The sequence below is a fragment of the Vulpes vulpes genome, chromosome 10 (assembly GCF_048418805.1).
Source record: "Vulpes vulpes isolate BD-2025 chromosome 10, VulVul3, whole genome shotgun sequence".
Taxonomy (NCBI): domain Eukaryota; kingdom Metazoa; phylum Chordata; class Mammalia; order Carnivora; family Canidae; genus Vulpes; species Vulpes vulpes.
The window spans coordinates 95,662,977-95,682,325 of NC_132789.1; the positions used below are offsets into that span (position 1 = coordinate 95,662,977).

General features: G+C 32.4%; 1 protein-coding gene across 2 annotated transcripts in view; it reads right to left on the reverse strand.

Annotated features, from left to right (window-relative positions):
- Positions 1-19,349, reverse strand: part of FSTL5 (follistatin like 5) — a 685,094-nt gene that overhangs the window by 129,220 nt on the left and 536,525 nt on the right. For both annotated transcript variants that reach the window (XM_026008082.2, XM_026008081.2), the window contains exons 9-10: positions 10,560-10,721; positions 6,030-6,164 (exon numbers count right to left, since the gene is read on the reverse strand). In XM_026008082.2, the coding sequence (XP_025863867.1) occupies positions 6,030-6,164; positions 10,560-10,721 (297 nt within the window). The remainder of the gene's footprint in view (positions 1-6,029; positions 6,165-10,559; positions 10,722-19,349) is intronic.

Consider the following 19,349-nt stretch of genomic DNA (forward strand, 5'->3'; position numbering starts at 1 on the left):
GTTTTTTAAATGGAAAATGAAATAATGATTTTTATATTTGGATATGTCATTATGTAGATGTCCATATATACTCATCTCTCTCCAACCCTCTCTCTCTCTCTCTCTTCTTATCTCTACATCTATCTCAATATTTGTATGGATCTCTATTTCTTTCTCTATGTATCTTTCATTTTAGAAACTCTAATTTCTAACAATTACTAGATTTTCCAGTTTTTAAAAAATAACTTTTGTCAATGTTTCTAGCAAGGAATAAATGATTATTTTCAGAAAATAAGCATTCATTGGAGGAAGAGTTACTTTATGTCTATGGAGAGTGCTTTATAGTATCTACAAAGAAACCCCTTAGTGAGTTAGTATTCATCCTGGATTATTACAGATAGAAAAACTAAAGCTCAGAGAGGTAACGTATAGCTCCATATCACACAGCTATCACGCAGTACAACTCTAACTCATGTCTAATGCCAAAGTTCATGTGCTTCTATTATATCAATTTGCTTTTTCATGTACACGTTGTATCCCATCACCACTGAAAGGAAGAAAGACCTCTGAATTTACTTTTGGTGAATGTGGACAAATCAATATATGTTTTAATATGTACAGTTAAGAGGAGTAAAGTCATCACTGATGGCTCCGTGACCGTTTCCTTTGGCTTTCTTGAAAATATCTTTCTATCCAAATGCACTTTGTATAATCAATATTGGTCTTTGTCCATGGATATTCCTAGAAGAGAACTCAGAGCAGTCCTTAAAAGGTAGGGTACAAAAGGCCATAGCTTTCTCTAACATGATCTCCACTTGATTTTGGTTTTGGTTTTGTTATACAGGATTCTGACAGTTTACTGGGCACTAGGAAACACCCCAAGGAAAGCTGTCTTCTACTGTATAGACACTCTTGCATTTTCAATTTCTTCTTTTCTATAGCTCCTAATATTCTACTCAGTTTACTCCTTTAGTATTATCCTGATTTTATTTATGTGTATACATTTCTAAAAATGAGTGTATTCACATCAACTGCATATATATATATATGTATATATATATGTATATATATATATATATGATATATAACATGAAATGTTCTCAATAACCAGTGTAGCAAGTTTATGGACCTAACAAAAATTAAAGGCATTTATTTAAGTGAGAGGTAAAATTTGTTATTCCAAAGGGACTGGATTACCATGCCTATAAAAGAGTAGAATATAAAGATGAATTAGTAAATGCTTGGGGTTACAGCTAAAATCCATTAAATTCACTGCCAAGACCAATGTCATGAAACATTTCCATTTGTTTTCATATAAGAGTTTTACACTTTCAGGTCCTATGTTTAAAGTCTTTAATCCAGTTTGAGTTGATTTTTGTGTGTGGTGTAAGATCAGGGTCCAGTTTCATCCTTTTACATGTGGACAATCAGTTTCCCAGGACAATTTTTTGAAAAGACTTTCCTTTCTCCAATGTATAACAGGTGCTTTTGTTGAAGATAAGTTAATTGCACATTGATGGATTTATTTCTGGACTCTGTTCTATTCCATTTGTCTACATATGTCTTTATACAAGTACCATATTGTTTTACTTACTATAGTTTTATATATATATATATATTTATTTATTTATTTATTTATCTATTTATTTATTTATTATATAAATATATATAATACATTATTATATTATATATTATTATATTATATATATTATATATATAAATATATTATATATATATTTATTTATTGTTTGAAATTGAGAAGTATAATGTCCCCAGATTTGTTCTTTCTCAAGATCACTTTAATTATTCTAGATATTTTGTTGTTGTATATGAATTTTATGGCTTTTTTTTCTATTCCTATTTCCATTGTGGTTTTTTTTTTTTTTTTTTTTGTGGAAATAGCACTGAATCATAGATTGCTTTGGGTAATATGAGCATTTTTAAAAATATTTGTTCTTCCAAACCATGAGCATGAAATGTCTTTCCATTTATTTGTACCGTTAATTACTTTTATTAATGTATTACAGTTTTCAGCGTACAATCTTTCACCTACTTGATTACGTTTATTCCCAAGTACTTTATTCTCTTTGATACTATTGTTAATGGGATTGCTTCCTTAAATGCCTTTCAGATATCTCATTTTATATTATAGAAACACAACAAATTTTATATGTTGATTTTGTACACTGAAACTTTACTGAATATGTTTATTGTTCTAATTGTTTGTGGAGGCTTTGTAGTTCTTTTTACTTATAGGTTCATGTCATCTGCAAACAAGGACAATTTTACTTTTTCCTTTCTGATTTTAATGCCTTTGATTTTACTTTTTCTTGCCCAATTGTTGTGGCTAGGACTTCCAGTGAATGTTGACTTGAAATGGTGAATTGAAATCTTTGTCTTATTCCTCATCTGGAAAGGAATGATTTCCATTTTTTAACCATTGACTATATGATGTTAGCTGTGAGCTTGTTACATATGACCCTTACTACTTTAAGGTATATTCCATGTGTAGTATTGAGCATTTTTATCATGAAAGACTGTGTCAAATACTTTTTCTGTATCTAATGGATGATCAAGTGGTTTTTACTTTTCATTCTTTTTTTCTTTTAATGTGAAAATCACACTTATTGATCTGCATACTTTGAACCATGCTTGTATTCCAGGGATGAATCCCACATGATCATGGTGTTATGATCTTGTTAGTGTGCTATTAGGCTCAGTTTGCTAATATTTTATTGATGAATTCTGCATCTATGTTCAGCAGGGATATCGGCCTATGATTTTATCAAAAGCACAGGGAATACCAACAAAAATAGACAAGTTGGACCTTACCAGCTAAAAAGTTTCTTCATGGCAAAGGAAACAACCAAGAGAATGAAAAGGCAACCTATGCAGTGGGAAAACATATTTTCAACTCATTTCTGATAAGTGTTTAATTTCCATATATATAAGGAACTTTTATAACTTAATTAAAAAAAGAGAAAACAACCTAATTTTTTTTAAAAGAATGGGCAATGAGAACAGACATTTCTCCAAAAGAAGACATAGAAATTGCCAGTAGGTATATGAAAGGTGTCTTATTTTACAAATCATCAGAAATGCAAATAGGAACTACAATGAAATATTTTCTCACACCTGTTGGGATGGTTATTATTATAACAAAGGATAAAAATATTGTCAAGGATGTGGAGAAATTGGAACCGTTGTGCCCTGTTGGTGGGAATGAAAAATGGTGCAGCCACTATGAGAAACAGAGGTTCCTCAGAAATTAAAAATAGAACTATTATATGATACAATAATCCAATTTCTGGGTGTGTATCCAAACAAACTGAAATCAGGATCAAAGTGATATCTGCACTCATACATTCATGGTAGTATCATTCACAATGGCCAATATATGGAAACAGCTCAAATATCTACTGACGGATGGATAAAGAAAACATTGTGTATGCATACAGTGGAACGTGTGGCCTGAAAAAGAAGGAAATCCTACCATTTGTGACAACATGAATGGGCCTGAAAGACATTATGCTCATTGAAACAAGCCAGTCACAATTATAAAATTGCACTTACATGAGTTATCTGAAAGAGTCAAACTCATAGAAACAAAATAGAATGGTGATTGTCAGGTGATGTGAAGGAGAGAAAAATGAAGAGTTGCTCAATGGGCATAAAGTCACAGTTACACAAAAAGAACACATTCCAGGTATCTTTTATACATCCCAGTGCCTACAGTTAACAATAAAATACCATGTGCCTAAAAACTTAAGGGTAGAATTTATGCTGTGTTCTTACCAAAATAAATTAATTAAGTTAAAAAATAAAATCTGTTAGTTTTCCCCCTCTTTCTTTCTCTTTTTTTTTTTTTTTGAGATTTTATTTATTTATTTGAGAGAGAGAGAGAAAGAAACATGAAGAGAAGGGAGAGGCAGAGGGAGAGGGAGAAGCAGACTCCTTGCTGAGCAGGGAATCCGATGCTGGGCTTGATCCCAGGGTCCTGGGATTATGACCTGAGCTAAAGGCAGCCGCTTTAACTGCCTAAGCCACCCAGGCACCACCTAGTTTTCTCTCTTTATCCTTGAAAATGTTACATAATTTAGATACATAAGGAACATCTATAAATAATTTATATCCAGACTTAGGAACAAAACACTCCAAGTCTTTCACTTGTATTGTTTCTTAGAAGATGACTTTGAAAGGTCTATAAATATAGATGTCGTAAGGCCTGCATTGCTATAGCTTCTAAAAATGCTATTAGCATGCTACTAACATATAATCTCAAAATATTTTCAAACTGTATTATTTTGACCTCGAAGAGCTTAAAATAACAAAATAAAATAAAAACATGATTTCGGAAACTATAAATAAACAAAAACATTTATATGACTAAATTTATGAATAAAGTTATATTGAATCTACTTCTCGAATTTTCCTCAAATTTACATGCTGATAAACAGTTAGTGATTCACTGATTATAGGAATTCTTGCTAGGTATTTTAAAGCTGTAACTAGGAAAATATATTGGAAAGTACTTGACCAACATTAAAAGAATATCAAAATGGAGAGTTGAAATTAAAATCTGTTACTATTGTCACCATAAAGAACAGAGAAAACCAAAGAATTCAATTACTTGTCACCGAAAATTATGTTTTTAACAGGAAGTGAATTGCAAATTGGTGTTTAGCAGAAACATATGAAAGGAGTAGAAACATTATGGTGGATCATATCCAGATCATTAAATCCAGCTTTTTTTTTTTTTCCTGTCTTTGTACCTTAAGAATTTACTCTTTAAATATTTGCTTGTTATGAAGTTTGTCCTAGCCAGACCAAATACAGACCAAGATATGTTGGTAGTCAGGACTTAGAGTAAGTGCCTCCTTCCCCATTGGTCCCACTAATATCTACATGTACTCATTGATTTAAAGAGAAATAAGAAGATTCCTGAGACAATACTTCATCTTGTTCAAAAACTTGGTTCAGAGAAATGGGCATGCCAAACTAGGCAGCCCTCCAAATATCAGGGCCCCTGCAACAAATTAGATCAGTAAGACTTGTAAATAGATATGACAATCAGACTGAGAATCAAGGACCATAGTCATTCCGTGTACATCCAGACCCAAACCTAAAGCTACCATACTGTGGCACATGTAACTGGGGGGAGGAAGTGTCTGTGGGTTTTCCCATAGATAGCTCACTTGATTAACACTATATAATATAGTACTTTGAAGTATAATATAGTACTTTGAAGTCCAAGCAATTGAGCTATTACTAAAAATCCATCTTTAACATCCCCACCCTATCCATATCTCTTTCGCTAAGTAATATATATATATATATATATATATATATATATATATATATATATATATATATTTTAAGAGTGGTACATTTTTCTTATTACTTTTATAACCAGGAAACATGTAGAGCAAAGGCAAAGAGTTTCTACCACTAAATGGAGAGAACAGCCCAGGGATGGATGTTGGTGCCGGGGCAGGGAGTGTCTTATGGTGGCAGTAACCAGTGCCTGTGGCAGAGAAGCCCTGATGTACGGCCCGTGGGCCCCCCACTGCAAGGGAACTGACAGAAAAAGAAATATATTAATTTATTAAACCTATAGAAGCCTTGTTGCTGTATTTTTGGGACCTTGAAATCCCGAAGTCCTTTGGAAGAGGGATTTTTTGTTTTTTTTTTTTTTGGAAGAGGGATTTTTGAGAGGAATTTAAATTCCTGTGTGGGAGAATGGGAAGACAAGACCTGAAACATGGCAGGCACACTTGCAAAGGAAACAAGATCATTCTGGTGTTGTATTAAAAATTTCACAAGCCTCTGGTTTGATTCTCAAACCTGATTTTAAAATTTTAAGATTCTTCTCTTTCCTAGCTCTGAAAGTGCTTTTTTGTTTTGTTTTGTTTTGTTTTTTTGTTTTGTTTTTGTTGTTGTTGTTGTTGTTGTTGTTTTATGCATTGGTCATTTTGAAGAGTTTTCTGGTGCTTTTGCTTTTTGAAAAAGGCCTAATTGTAAAGTTGTGGGTCTAAGTGTTCAATACATACGGGTCTTTCTAGCAGAATCTTCCACAAAAAGAGAAGAGATGTCTTCATCCACTCCTGCTTCATTCTTTGCGATACAAGTGTATGCTCCCGTGTCTTCATAGCGCACGTTGCTTATATGAACCTCACTGCCATTTGCTGAAAACAGAGGCAAATGCAACTTGTAAAGTATGATTTCAGTTTTGGTACAGCGCTTTCCGATTACACAGTCAAGCAGTTCTCTTAGCTTGTCCTAATTAAAGTGTTTTCCTTCCTACTTCCATGCTTTGGAGGCATGCCAAATTATTCCAAAAGCACTCAAGTGTTTCGTAAACTGTGTTGTCATTCTATTGCAGAGAGCCCAAAACTCTATGTCAAATGTACATGCTTCATATTTTACAATTATTTCCTGTTTTCCGCATTTCATATTTCACATTGATAACTATAATGCCATTTATGTATTTATTTTTTGTACTTAGAATCCACTTTTCCCCAACCTTTATAAAATTTTAAAATAATAGCAATACGGCTGAAATACAGGAGCATATGTATAAAAGGATTTCATAGAGAAATTCAGTGAGCTACATCATGGAATTATAGTATGATTGTCGCTTATCAAGTACATTATTGAGCATGTATTATATGTCTGGAATTATAAGGTAAGGAAATTATTAGGTAAGGAAAACGGAAAGATAGTAACACATGATTTGTCTGCAAGATTTCAGTCTTTTTCCAGAAATATACATAAACAATATTATGTATTATAATATGGAAATTGATACAATCATCATATAACCAAAGTATTAAGGGAATAATTAGCTTAACTTTTAAATCTTGGTAAAATAACTTCTTAAGCTAAACCCTGAATAACAAGTTGCACTCCCCAATGTGGAAACCAGGGTATAATTAACCGTCAACTATATGTTGGAAATATATGAGGTGTTTTTATGTATATCATTTCTTAATTATCCTAAATAACACATAATTATCAGAAGCAGAATCTGAGACTCCTAGAATGATCTTATGCAAATTACTCAATTCAAAAGATTAGGGCTGGACACCTGTCAGACTCTAAAATTCAGTGTTTGTTGTATTCATTTGTTTAGGTTTCTTTTTTTTTTCCCTCTATTACTTTCTTTTCTTTCTTTTTTCTGCGTGTGTTTTTTTCACGTTATCCAATCACAAGAATCCCATGTACCATGTGCGACAGAAACAGTATGACTCTCCTAAGGCAGATAAGGAACAAAATAATCCATGTGGCTCTTTGGGGAAAGATAGAAAACCAATGGGGAAAAAAGAGCTTGGAAATGCCAATGGCTCTCAAGGGATGTGAAGGGGATGTGGAGAGGCAGTAAGCGTTTGGGGAGGAACAGCCATTCGGATAACATGAACCTTGTTCTCACTTTATAGAGGTTATTGGGCACTTCCATGCCCCCCATCCACTGCTGAGAATCACTACTCCAAAACAGAGGTTGGAGTTGTGTTTTTTGTTTTGTCTTGTTTTTTTGCTGTTAAAGGCCACATACATGTTTTATGCCTTGTGGGCCATATAGTATCTGTGACAGCTACTCACCCCTGTCAGCAGCATGAAAGCAGCCATCAACAATTTTTAAAACACAAGTGTGGCTGTGTTCTAAAAACAAAAACAAAGCCCCCCAGGTGGCTTTATTTACAAAATAGGCAGCTCCCCAAATTTGGTCTGTGGGCCTTAACAGTTTGCAGACCCCTGTTCTAAAAGATCAGGAGTGAACACTATATTTCAGCTGCATCGGCCTCGTGTTTTACATGAAATATGGCTCTCTCCTAGAACATACTTGCTCTCAAGACCCACACACTTAACCTGAATTCTCTAGAATTTTTTTGAAACATCAAGTCATTTTATTCCTTCTTCAAATATTGTCTTCTCAATATTCTTATACATTCTCCCACCTTGTATGCTCCTCCTTCTCTACCGTTTCTAGATGTTCTCTAGTCTATTGCCAGAACTAGCAATTCCCTAGTCCGTTTATCATTCTGACACATATGCCTTAGCAACTGCCAAGACTAGAACACGCTGACATATCTCTGCACTTGGTGTTCGTGCATCTAGGTTTTTGAGTACATTAAGAGACTATTGCATAAGCAAACTTACAGATTTTCAACTTCACAGTTTTCAGCGTGCAGGATGTTCGGTGCTACTTGGTATTCATTTCATTTGACCTTTACAGATATGTACCTTTCATTTCCTGCTCCAGTTTTATTTCAAATCTTTACTCTGTGTGATGTTTCCCATCCTAATCTAACTTCTCGCCCTAAAGTGACCTTGTTTTTGAATCATGAAGGTCATACATGTAATTAGCAAGTAAACCCAAATCGTTTTTCAGTATATATTAAACTTACACAATGCTATGTCAATTATATTTCAATAAAAGCTGGGAAAACAAGTAAAGCCAACTTCCTATTTCCATCTACATATTCACATTTATTTACTTCTCAAAGGAAACTCTCTGGTTCTTTCCAGGGGAAAATCTCTCTTTTTTTTCTTTGGATTTTTACAATTACTTGATCATCCTTCCCCCACCTCCATTATCTGCACATCTTCTTTACTAACATTTCTTCAGATTGATGCATTGTCTAAGAAGAAAAAATATCTCCATTAAGTCCTGATCGTTTCCATCAGCAGCAACTACCTTTTCCTCGGCCCTCCTTTCAAAATCTGGAGAGATTTTTATATTTTCTTGCCTCCTTCTCATTTCTAAACCCATGGAGGCCTGATGGCTACAAATCATTTTTCTAGATGCCAAAAGGCCAAACTAATCACTAGACCTATGAATACATTTCAGTGACTTTCCTATACCTTTCTATGCCTTTGATATTGTTGAATCTTCCCATACTTAGCTTTCTTTTCTTCTGTAGGATCACCTTGTTCTCTGCATGCTGCTGATTTTTAGTCTCCTGTGTTATTTATCTTGGTTTGCCTTCCACTTAAACATCTCTGCTTTTCTAAGCGTTTACTTCCTCTCATTAACATATTGTCCCATCCACTGGCGTAGTTTTTCAATCCATGCCTAGATGGGGACCTCACATATAAATGCTAACTAAGTATTTGCTGAATGAATGGATAATTAAATAACTGTAGTATTTCGTGATGTGTAACCATATAGAAAGCCATATGGAATTTCACATACCTGTGCACCTAGATTTCTGCTCCCTACTCACTTCTCATCAGTCACGTTCTCTCAAAATTTCAGCTATTTTCTCTTGTTTTTAAAAATGATAATAACTACCTTACAAGGGCCCCCACTGTTTCACTATTGAATCTGGAGCGTATCCAACCCCCCAAATGTGCCTTCCTGTATGTTCCTAGAAGTAAAGATATAATATGTTCATTTAATATGGTTTACTGCTATTAAATGGGCAAGAGATAACAAAACCAGAAACTAAATAGAACTTTCTTCACTTTAATTTCTATCAATCAGATCAATCCTTTTCTAAGATTATAGACCCTAAAGACGTAATCAGTAGATGTAAACATGTAAATTTGTTGAGTTTACTTCTATTAATATAGAGATTTGTAGGATTCAGGTTTTAAGGGTCACAATTCCTTTCATATGTCATTTTTCACTTGCAAAAATAAATTAGTAAATATTTCAAAAAGATTTATTTAAAAACGTATATTGAAACATTCACTGTTAAGGTGGAATAAGAAGTGAAGTCTACGTTTATACAAATAAAGCAAAAGTGAAAATACATTCACTTCTAGCATAAACTGAAGGAATTTAAAGCATACAATAAAGAATATAATGTCATGCATCAGATACTCCTGTAAAATGACTTGTCACATTCTATCTGGATGGTGGAAATAAGATTTATACATTTTTAAACTTACTAGTATAATCATCATAGATACAACTGTTTTTGCATTATTTAGATTACTTGACATTACAAAAAAATTTTTGTTTCCTACTTATCACATGTTCATTGTTATTATAATCTGCAAAATAATTGATTAATTATATTTATACTTAGACTATTAAAATGGAATATTTTATATATTAAAATTCAGTAAGAACATTCACAACTTTCAATCTGATATGTATCTAGTGACTTTTTTTTTCTTGTCTCTTCATTTACAAGGTATGCTACAAAATAATCACTAAGGAATTTCTGTACTATTGACACTCTCTATGATATATTTTTAAAGTATGATTTAAATATTTAAATGGCCCCTTCAGAATCTATTCTATGAAGAGAGCCACAAGCACAACTGCTATAATTCATAGGACAAGTATTTAAAAGATACATAATGTAGTATTTTACTTATCATCAAAATAATGACATAATGAATTATTATGACAAGATTATTATGTAAAGCAATAAAAGTACTAAAGGACTCTATTTCAAATATAATGTCTTAGGAACAATTATATATATTTTTTCATATGCATGACATTTTGTTTCCATTAACTAGTTTTCTTTTTTTTTTTTTTTTCAATTCATGTAAACTCTGTTATAAATTTTAGTGTGAAGTTTCAACATGGTCACTTAAAGGGAAAAAATGCAAATAAAAAGCACCTTGCAGTGTGAGTTGTTTGGACAGCTTTGGTGTAATATCGATTCCATTCTTCAGCCAGCCAAGCTGAGGGTTCGGTATCCCTTCTGCATGGCACCTGAGACTTGCAGTTACCCCAGGTTCTCGAGCCTGGCTCTCTGGATACACTCGGATTACTGGAGGGACTACAAAAAGAAATGGGGAAAAATTTGAATTAGTAAGCCATATTCTTTGATTTCCCAAAAATTGCAATGTGAGAAAATTAATGATTATATATTTTAATGATAAATATTTCTATAGCTCTTAGTTTCCAAATTCATCATCTACAAAAATATGCCAGTCATCCTTACATAAAAGTTATTCTGAGACTATGCCATGAAAAATACAAACTGAGCCTGGGATATCCTGTTTTGGTAATAAAAGAAGTTTTCAAGGATGATAGAAACATCAAAGAAATACAGAAGTCAGCTTAAAGGGGTTATTCACCTTTATTCACCTCCTTATTCACCAAATGTGAGAAAATTTGAACATTAAAATAGTTCGCAATTACCAAGAAATATAAGGAATTAAATAAGACTTTAAAAATTCAGTTATATAAATAAGTAAATGAAAATATAAATGAGAAAATCTTTTCCTTACCCTAGCATGTTTAAAAAATCAGGATAGCAATTACATTAACAGAAGCATCCAAAAAAATAAAATATTTAGAAATAAATTTCACCAAGGCAATGAAAGACTTTTATGCTGAACACCGCAAAATGAGTTGAAAGAATTTAAAGAAAAACTAAATAAATGAAAAGGCATATGTTTATGAATTGAAATAATTAGTAAGATAGTAAGAATTGGTAAGAAAAGTTAGTAAGATGACAATACTCCAAAAAATTGGTCTTGAGACACAATGTAATCCTTATCACAATTCCACCTGCATTTTTTTTTCTTTTTGCAGAAATGGAAGAGCTAATCCTCAGAATTATATGGAATTACAGGGGACCCCCAAACAGCCAAAATAGCCAAAACAATCTTGAAAAAGAATAAAACTAAAAGTCTCATAACTCTCAATTTCCAAATATACTACAATGTATGTGTATAGTATATACACATATATATATATATATATAGTTTTATACACACATATATAGTAATCAAAATATATATGCATATGTATATATGTACACTAATCAAAACAATGCGATATTGGCATAAAGAAAAAATGTAAATCTATGGAATAGATTTAGAAAGCAGAAGTAAACCTATTAATTTATGGCTAATTGATTTGCAACAAAGATGCCAAGGAATAGTCTTTTCAAGAATTGATGCTGAAACAACTGGATATCCATATGGAAAAAAGCAAATTTGAACTCCTACCTTACAACATATATAAAAATTAACTCAAATATATTAAAGACCTAAATGTAGGAGCTAACATAATAAGATAATGAAACACTTAGAAGAAAACATAAGGGTAAATTTTCCTGACCTTGTATTTTTCCACTGATTCCTAGATATAACTCCAAAACAAGCACAAAGGAAAAAAATCAAGAAATTGAACTTCATTAAAATTAAAATTTGGGGTGCATCAAAGGATCTCATCAAAGAAGTGTAAAAACAACTCACAGAGTAAGACAATATTTACAAATTATATCTGTTAACATACTAGTATCCAGAATATATAATGAGCTGTTAAAACTCAGCAACAAAAGACAAACCACCCCTTCTGCATAGCAAAGGAAACTGTCAACATAATGAAAAAGAAACCTACAGAACAGGAGAAACTATTTATAAACCAGATATTTGATAAGTAGCTAGTATCTAAAATAATATACAATGAACTCATGCAATTTAATAGAAAAAGCAATTAAAAAATGGGCAAAGTACTTAAATCCACATTTTCCAAGGAAACTGCAACCTCAGAAAAGATCTAATACCAAGACCAGCTGACTAAGCTGTTCTCAAATTCTTTAGCTGTCTCATTCCTCTACTTATTATCTCATATCTCTGTTTTCCTGTTATTATCTCCTAAGATAACGTTTGTTGTTTTCAGCCACTAAGTTTTAGTATAGTTTATTGTTTGCTAATATATATAGTAAGTTTCTTGATAGAAGTGGTTTTGCATTATTTCATCATTATATCCCCTTACCTAATTGAGTGACAAAAGAACTGTGGAACATGAAGAAATGTTCCACGAAAGGCATATTACAGACCTAATTACCACACATATCTTTTATTCATGCTCACACTTTATCATTTGTTATTTAGAATGACTATGAGAACATATGTACCCTGCATTTGCCTTAGTAAGAATATGTCTTGGTAAATAAGGAGAAATACCCTGGTTCTCAGTGAAAGAAGTCTCTGCAGGAGCTATCTTAGCAAAAGACAATAGATAGAAATATTCACCTGGACCATCTTGCTCTTTGGTTAACTAATATACTTTGAACTGCCTGATTTCTTCTATTTTCACCCAGTGGAATGCCTGTCCAAGATGCAAGGTCCACACTGAGACTCTCTTTAGGGTCTCAACTCTAGCACAAAGTTAGTTTCACCATTGTTCTTTCTAGTGACTGGAGGAGCCATTGAATATACAAATTAGACTAACTGATGAATAAATATCAGCCTTCTAGATTTACTGAAGTTATAAAAGCAAATCAAATCAAGAGATGAGTTGAAGCCACAATCAGGACTACAGATACCATCCTATTGGCCCCATCATTTTGGCTCTACACTAGACTCATACCAGCTCTATGGGAAGGAAGGAATCCTCAGAAATGCCCAGTAATTCTTTCAATTTGTAGCTATGTCTTTACTTTGTGAATTGCCTTTAATGGTTTCTGGAACAGAAAAAGTAATAAACTTCCAAAGTTCTGAGCACCAGATTTCTGCTGCATCCTTTCACCCTCCCCTAAATTTAATTTAAAACAAACACAATACACACAAACACCAGCAGCAATATGGGAGTAAAACCACACTCTGATTTTTTTTTAACCCTGATGAGCACTCAAATGGTTTATTTTGAAATATCAAATATACTTTCAAAAATAGTTCTCATAAAATTTTGCACATACTTTCCTGGGGACATAGAGCACATTTTTAGGCTTTTGGCATATATCTAAAAGCACAGGGTATTTTTTGTGCCATTTTATTATATTGGAGGAGGTTCAAGTAAATAACTTTTTAGAGATATGATAATATACTTCCAGCAAAACCACATTACCATAAGATCTAGAGTAAAGAGACTTCTTTCAAATACTCAGACCTAATCTCTAATCTCTTAACAATTCAGGAGTTGGGAGATGAGCTTTTTAAAAAGACTTACATAGAGTGCCAAAATGGAAAACTACTCTTTCAATAAACATTTAATAGAAGAAAGTGCATCTTGCCACAAAACTTATAGCCGAAGGACCAATGTTTCTTACATCATTCTTGGAATAGCAAAAAAAAAAAAAAAAAAAAAAAAAAAAAAAAGAGAGACAACCTGAATATATCAAAAATTAATTTGAAAGAAGCACATCAGTCAACTCAGTGATAACAAATTCTACATCATTCATATTTAAAAATGTAGATATTATACGGGTCACTTATACTGTCATTGATATTCCTCAAAGGACAACTTTTCAAATAAGATATTCAATCTCCCTGCATTCCTAGTTGTTTCTACTTTATTGATACATCTGCAAGTGAACTGAAAGAAAAACAATGAAAAATAATTTTTGCCATATTGAACTTTTATACCCAAATAAACACTATTATTTTTTTGAAGAAAAATAATCATATATTATGCTTTTCCTTTAGTATGCTGGTATCAAGTGATGGTCTGAAAAATATCTTTTAATTTACGCAGAATTGAAGGATAAGTGATTGGCATAACGACTATTTAACCTCAGTGACAAGCTACACATTTAAAAGTAGGTTATTTTTCCCGGGATACATATTATGAAATATAAATGAGGATTGATGGTAGCCTGAATTAAAAAGTCAATAATCCTCCAGAGAACATTTCAAGCCATTTGTTACAGTCATTTTTAGTTAGGAAGTGCACTCTATGAACTCGTCTTTCCTTGCTGTTGGTATTGCATGAATAAAGAAACTGATGAAGACCACCAAAGAGTTTTCACGTTGGATTTAGAATCCAATCTGTGTGTTATCATGAAAATCTTTAAATAAGGCTCTCAATATTTTAAGCAAAAGGTAATATTTAAAGTAAATGTCTATACAGTGAAAACTTCCTAATGATATTCAAATTCTCACCAAAATTACTCAGGAAGCAATTTATTTAATATAATATTATCTAAGAAAATCAAATGATACCTATATTAAATAGTATATTATGTGCTCATGTATATAAACATGTTAAGTAGTTGAGATTATTACGTACTGATCAATTTCATTCTAGAAAATATAGTTTCTGTCTCTTAAAATGGGAGACATATACAAGAATGTAAATATATGCATTTTTCATAAATAAAATTTAAGAAATGTATAAAATACACCGTTCTTTCTGAATTTTAAGAAAATAATTTATAAATATTTATTGGGCAACCTCTAAGGGTAGCAAATTGTGCTAGATGACTATCTCTTCATCTTTCAAACGCTCTGTTTTATACATTGACATGTTGAATAAGTATTGAGTACAGGTTTTGACATTAACCGAATGCACATTAAAAAAAATGCATTCTTGACTTAAATTGTCTTATCTGGTACCAATCATAAAATAAATGTTCCCATAGATATAACTACTGGAATATGATTATTTGTAAGCTAAATGTAAAGTCTGAAAGTTAGATGTTTAGCAGTAAATATATAAGGTATATTTGAAGTCCTTGAAAAATTGTATTTTAAAATGTAAAGGTCAAAATATTATCAATGCATTTATAGTAGTTTGGAGAGCCATTAATTAATAACTCACCTCAAATCGAGTAACTTCTCAAGGAAACTGAACTACTTCTTTCCATGAGCCAGTTAAGATAAAATTATCATATGACTATATTGAACTAATATAATAAAATTGTATTTAATTTACCTAATGGTTCTTAGAGCATAAAGCATAATCAGATACCATATATGGGGGACTAGTTGCTCTAAGAATACATACCTAGGGTGAATACTTTTTAACTAGCTGTAGAAATTAAAATGAAAATGAGGTTTTGATACTAAAAATTAACTTTAGAATAAAAAAGCAGATAGGCTAAAGAAAGTACAGTAAAAATAGTATAATTATATTTTGCTCGGTCTCTCTTCCTGCCATGGAATCAGTTGTGAAGATTTATCAGCTCAAAACCATACAGTGCTGAATAATATTAATAGATGTAAAACTCAGTCAAAGTTGGTGGATATATTTCTTAAAGCTCTATAATAACTTCACTGTATTAAAATAAATCAATGTTTTTCTCGATATCAGAAAGTATCTAATAGAATCTAATCATCTTTCTAATCTAGTTGAGAAAGGATCTAATGAAAAAATGAATGTCTATAATACTAAGCCCTGCTCTTTTCATCCTTCCACTCTCATTCTGTGATCTTTCTTTAGAAATCTCTGCATTGTTTCAGAAAGTATGAAAACAGCACAACCTGGGTGCTTTGGAAGTCTGACTTTAGAGTCCAGAAGCAGAGATCACTGACCCAATACAATGACTGCAATCTAACTGAAAACAATAATGAATTTAAGGTGAATTGTCAGGTCACTGGTATGTAAACAACTAAACATTGGATATATATTTTTTTTTTCCCTTTTTCTCGATGCCATTATCTTGTATTCTTTGAAGGACTCTATCACTGCTCTTCCACAAATTATTCACACAGCTGCGACTGTTAGAAAAGGTTCTTAGAAAGCTTGAGGCTAAGAATATAAATGTCTCTGAAGTAGTGCTGACTCACAGCGGCATCTGGATTGTTCTGTTTGTATTACGACTTCCTTTGTCATTAAAGCAACTTTCCTATGAAAAATTACAGACAGAGTTTAATAAATATTTTAAATGCTACTGAGCTTGTCCAATGCCTTTTGTCTCTGACATTATTAAAGCCATCAATTTCTCTTTAACTTTGTCCCAAAGCAGTCTTTTTATATTCATGACTTTCACACTGCCTCTTGTCAATATTACAAAACTCTCTGATCACATTATTGCAGCCTTCATAAAAATGTAGAGGATGCAACAAATGTTGGAGGCAAAATATAAATTAACAACAACATACTTATGGTCATAAACTTTTGTGATTTTTCTGTTAGGTCTTCCCATTTATTCTTCAGTAGTCTAACAAATCACAACTTTTTAAGCTATTTTGAAAGGGATAGCAGTCTATCCTAGTTTAATGAACTTAGAACCATTCTACTAATCCTTAAAGTTAGTGGTCCTTTTAATCTCCAATTTTTAAAAATGTCAAAAGCCATCATTTACAAAAATGCTCTCTGACACCAAACATAGCCAAAGCATTCAAGGCAATAAGAGAGAACATTGTTTTTCTCAATCCATGAAAAAAGAATTAATGAAAAAAATAATCTAATGCCTGGCATATGATGGATACTGGTTTTTTTAGACTTTATTTACTTTCATTTAATATATATTTAATTTAAACAAATTTTCAGGAGATCCCACATTAATTAATTGAGGCAGGGAATGTGCAGTAGATACATTCTAGTAACCCCTTCACATACACCCCCGAATATCCGAAGGTATCTCTGACACATACTCTATGTTCTAAGGGATAAATTATCTAATTTCTCTAAGTTTCCCCGTTTATAAAGTTTGAAACCCTTCCTAGAATTAAACAGATTAAAAGAAACGATATACAGCAAGTTGAAATATTAGTTGTCTTAACTCACACACTTTGCTTTCCAGAAATCATATTTTTGCTATTACATGCAGAGTGACTGAGACTTAATAGGACAAATGACAAATGTATGTAATTTCACTACTCAATACCAGCTGACTAATAGAAATGGACTTTTTAGAGATTCAAATTGGAAGTGGCCTAAACCCACATATGGGTTCAATAGGATAGAAAAGCCATACTTGATCAGCTATATCTGCCAGGACTAGAGAAGGGGAAATGGAAGCAATATACATTTTGCAAACTTGCTTAGTGTTTAAGATGTAAATATAGACCCTATCCAAATACAATATATAACCAGATTCATTCAAAACTGCCTGTAAAAAAAAAACTAAACGCATCAAGTGAAACTTTTAAGCTCTTCCTCAATCATATTTGTACCCCATTGGCCAGATAACGAGTAAGTACATGCCTACCCTGTAAAAAGGCAGCTTTTGTGACTGGAGAGCAAGAAAAAACAGTTGCATTAGTTAGAGCTTAAAAAGATACAGAAAACATATGTCTTTCAACGTAATATTAAAATGTGTGGCAAAAAAATTTATAACTTTCCTTAGAGCTATTATTCTAGCTAGACTTATCTTTTTCCACCACTTGTATAAGAAATGGAAAAACTTGAAAGACGTGTAAGACCATAAAATATAAAACACTTTGTATCAGACAGGATTACTCAAGAGGCAGAGCTCACATCGCAACTTGGAATTGAGTGATTTGGGGAGACTTACTGTCACTCTTTCAGTGCTTTTTTCTTCATTTGAAAAATAAAGGTTACGATGAAACAGTGTGATGGCATTTTAAAATATAAAATGCCTTGCAGATAGCAAGAAATGAATTTATGATAATATTGTTGATGCAAATCCTGGTGAAAATCTTTTCAATTGAGTGATGATAATTACAAATATTAAATAATTTTCCTCAGGGATTTTTTTTTATTGCAAACTACTTTATGCAAAAGCAAAAAAAAAAAAAATCTGTAGGTTTCGAGGGTTAAATTCATCTACAGTTATACCAGTGCTAACATACTGAGGATTATAATGTCCCGATTTCAAAATGAGCTGATAGGAATTATAAATGCAATCTACCTGTCATTAGAGTTAGCCATATAATTCTAAACCATAATATTAATTTACTAAAAACATACAGACCAGCTCATTTGAAAAAGGGACTCTTGAATTAAGCAGCAGTCAGCTTCGTTTTTTGTTGTGTTTGTTTTTATTTATTTAAATTCAAGTTAGTTAACAGTGTATCATTAATTTTGGGAAAGAATTCAGCGATTCACCAGTTGCACATAACACCCAGTGCTCATTACATCACGTGCCCTCCTTAATGCCCATCACCCAGTTACCCAGTCCCCCCACCCGCCTCTCCTCCAGCAACCCTCAGTTGTTCCCTATAGTTAAGACTTTCTTATGGTTTGTCTCCCTCTCTGTCTTTATCCTATTTTGTTTTTTCTTCCTTTCCCCTATGTTCATCAGTTGTTTCTTAAATTCCACACAGGACTGAAAGCATATGGTGGCTGTCTTTCTCTGACTGACTTATTTTGCTTAGCATTATACCCTCTAGTTCCATCCACATCACTGCAAATGGCAGTAAGCTTTTATTTAAGCAAGCGTTACTTTAGCTATATTTTAATCAACAACTGTCAAAAGAAACCTGCGTCACAAAAGTACAAACAAAACTGCAGCTAACTCTCAAATCTCAACAGAGGAAAAATGTGCTATTTTAGACTTAATGCATTTGATAATTTTTAGAATTAATGGACAGTGACATGGGTTGTTTTTTTTCTCTCTAGCTGAAACCTAGTAATTTTATCATCTACAGAATCTACCCCTGCTTCATATAAATCCATGAACCACATGAAACCAGACCAATCAGAGCTTGAGGCCCATGTTCAGCATGTACAACCACCTGTAGCTGGAAACTTCTTAAACTGAGTCTTGTTTTTTTCAATTGTAAAATTAGCATATTAATAATAATTGCCTCAAGGATTTTGG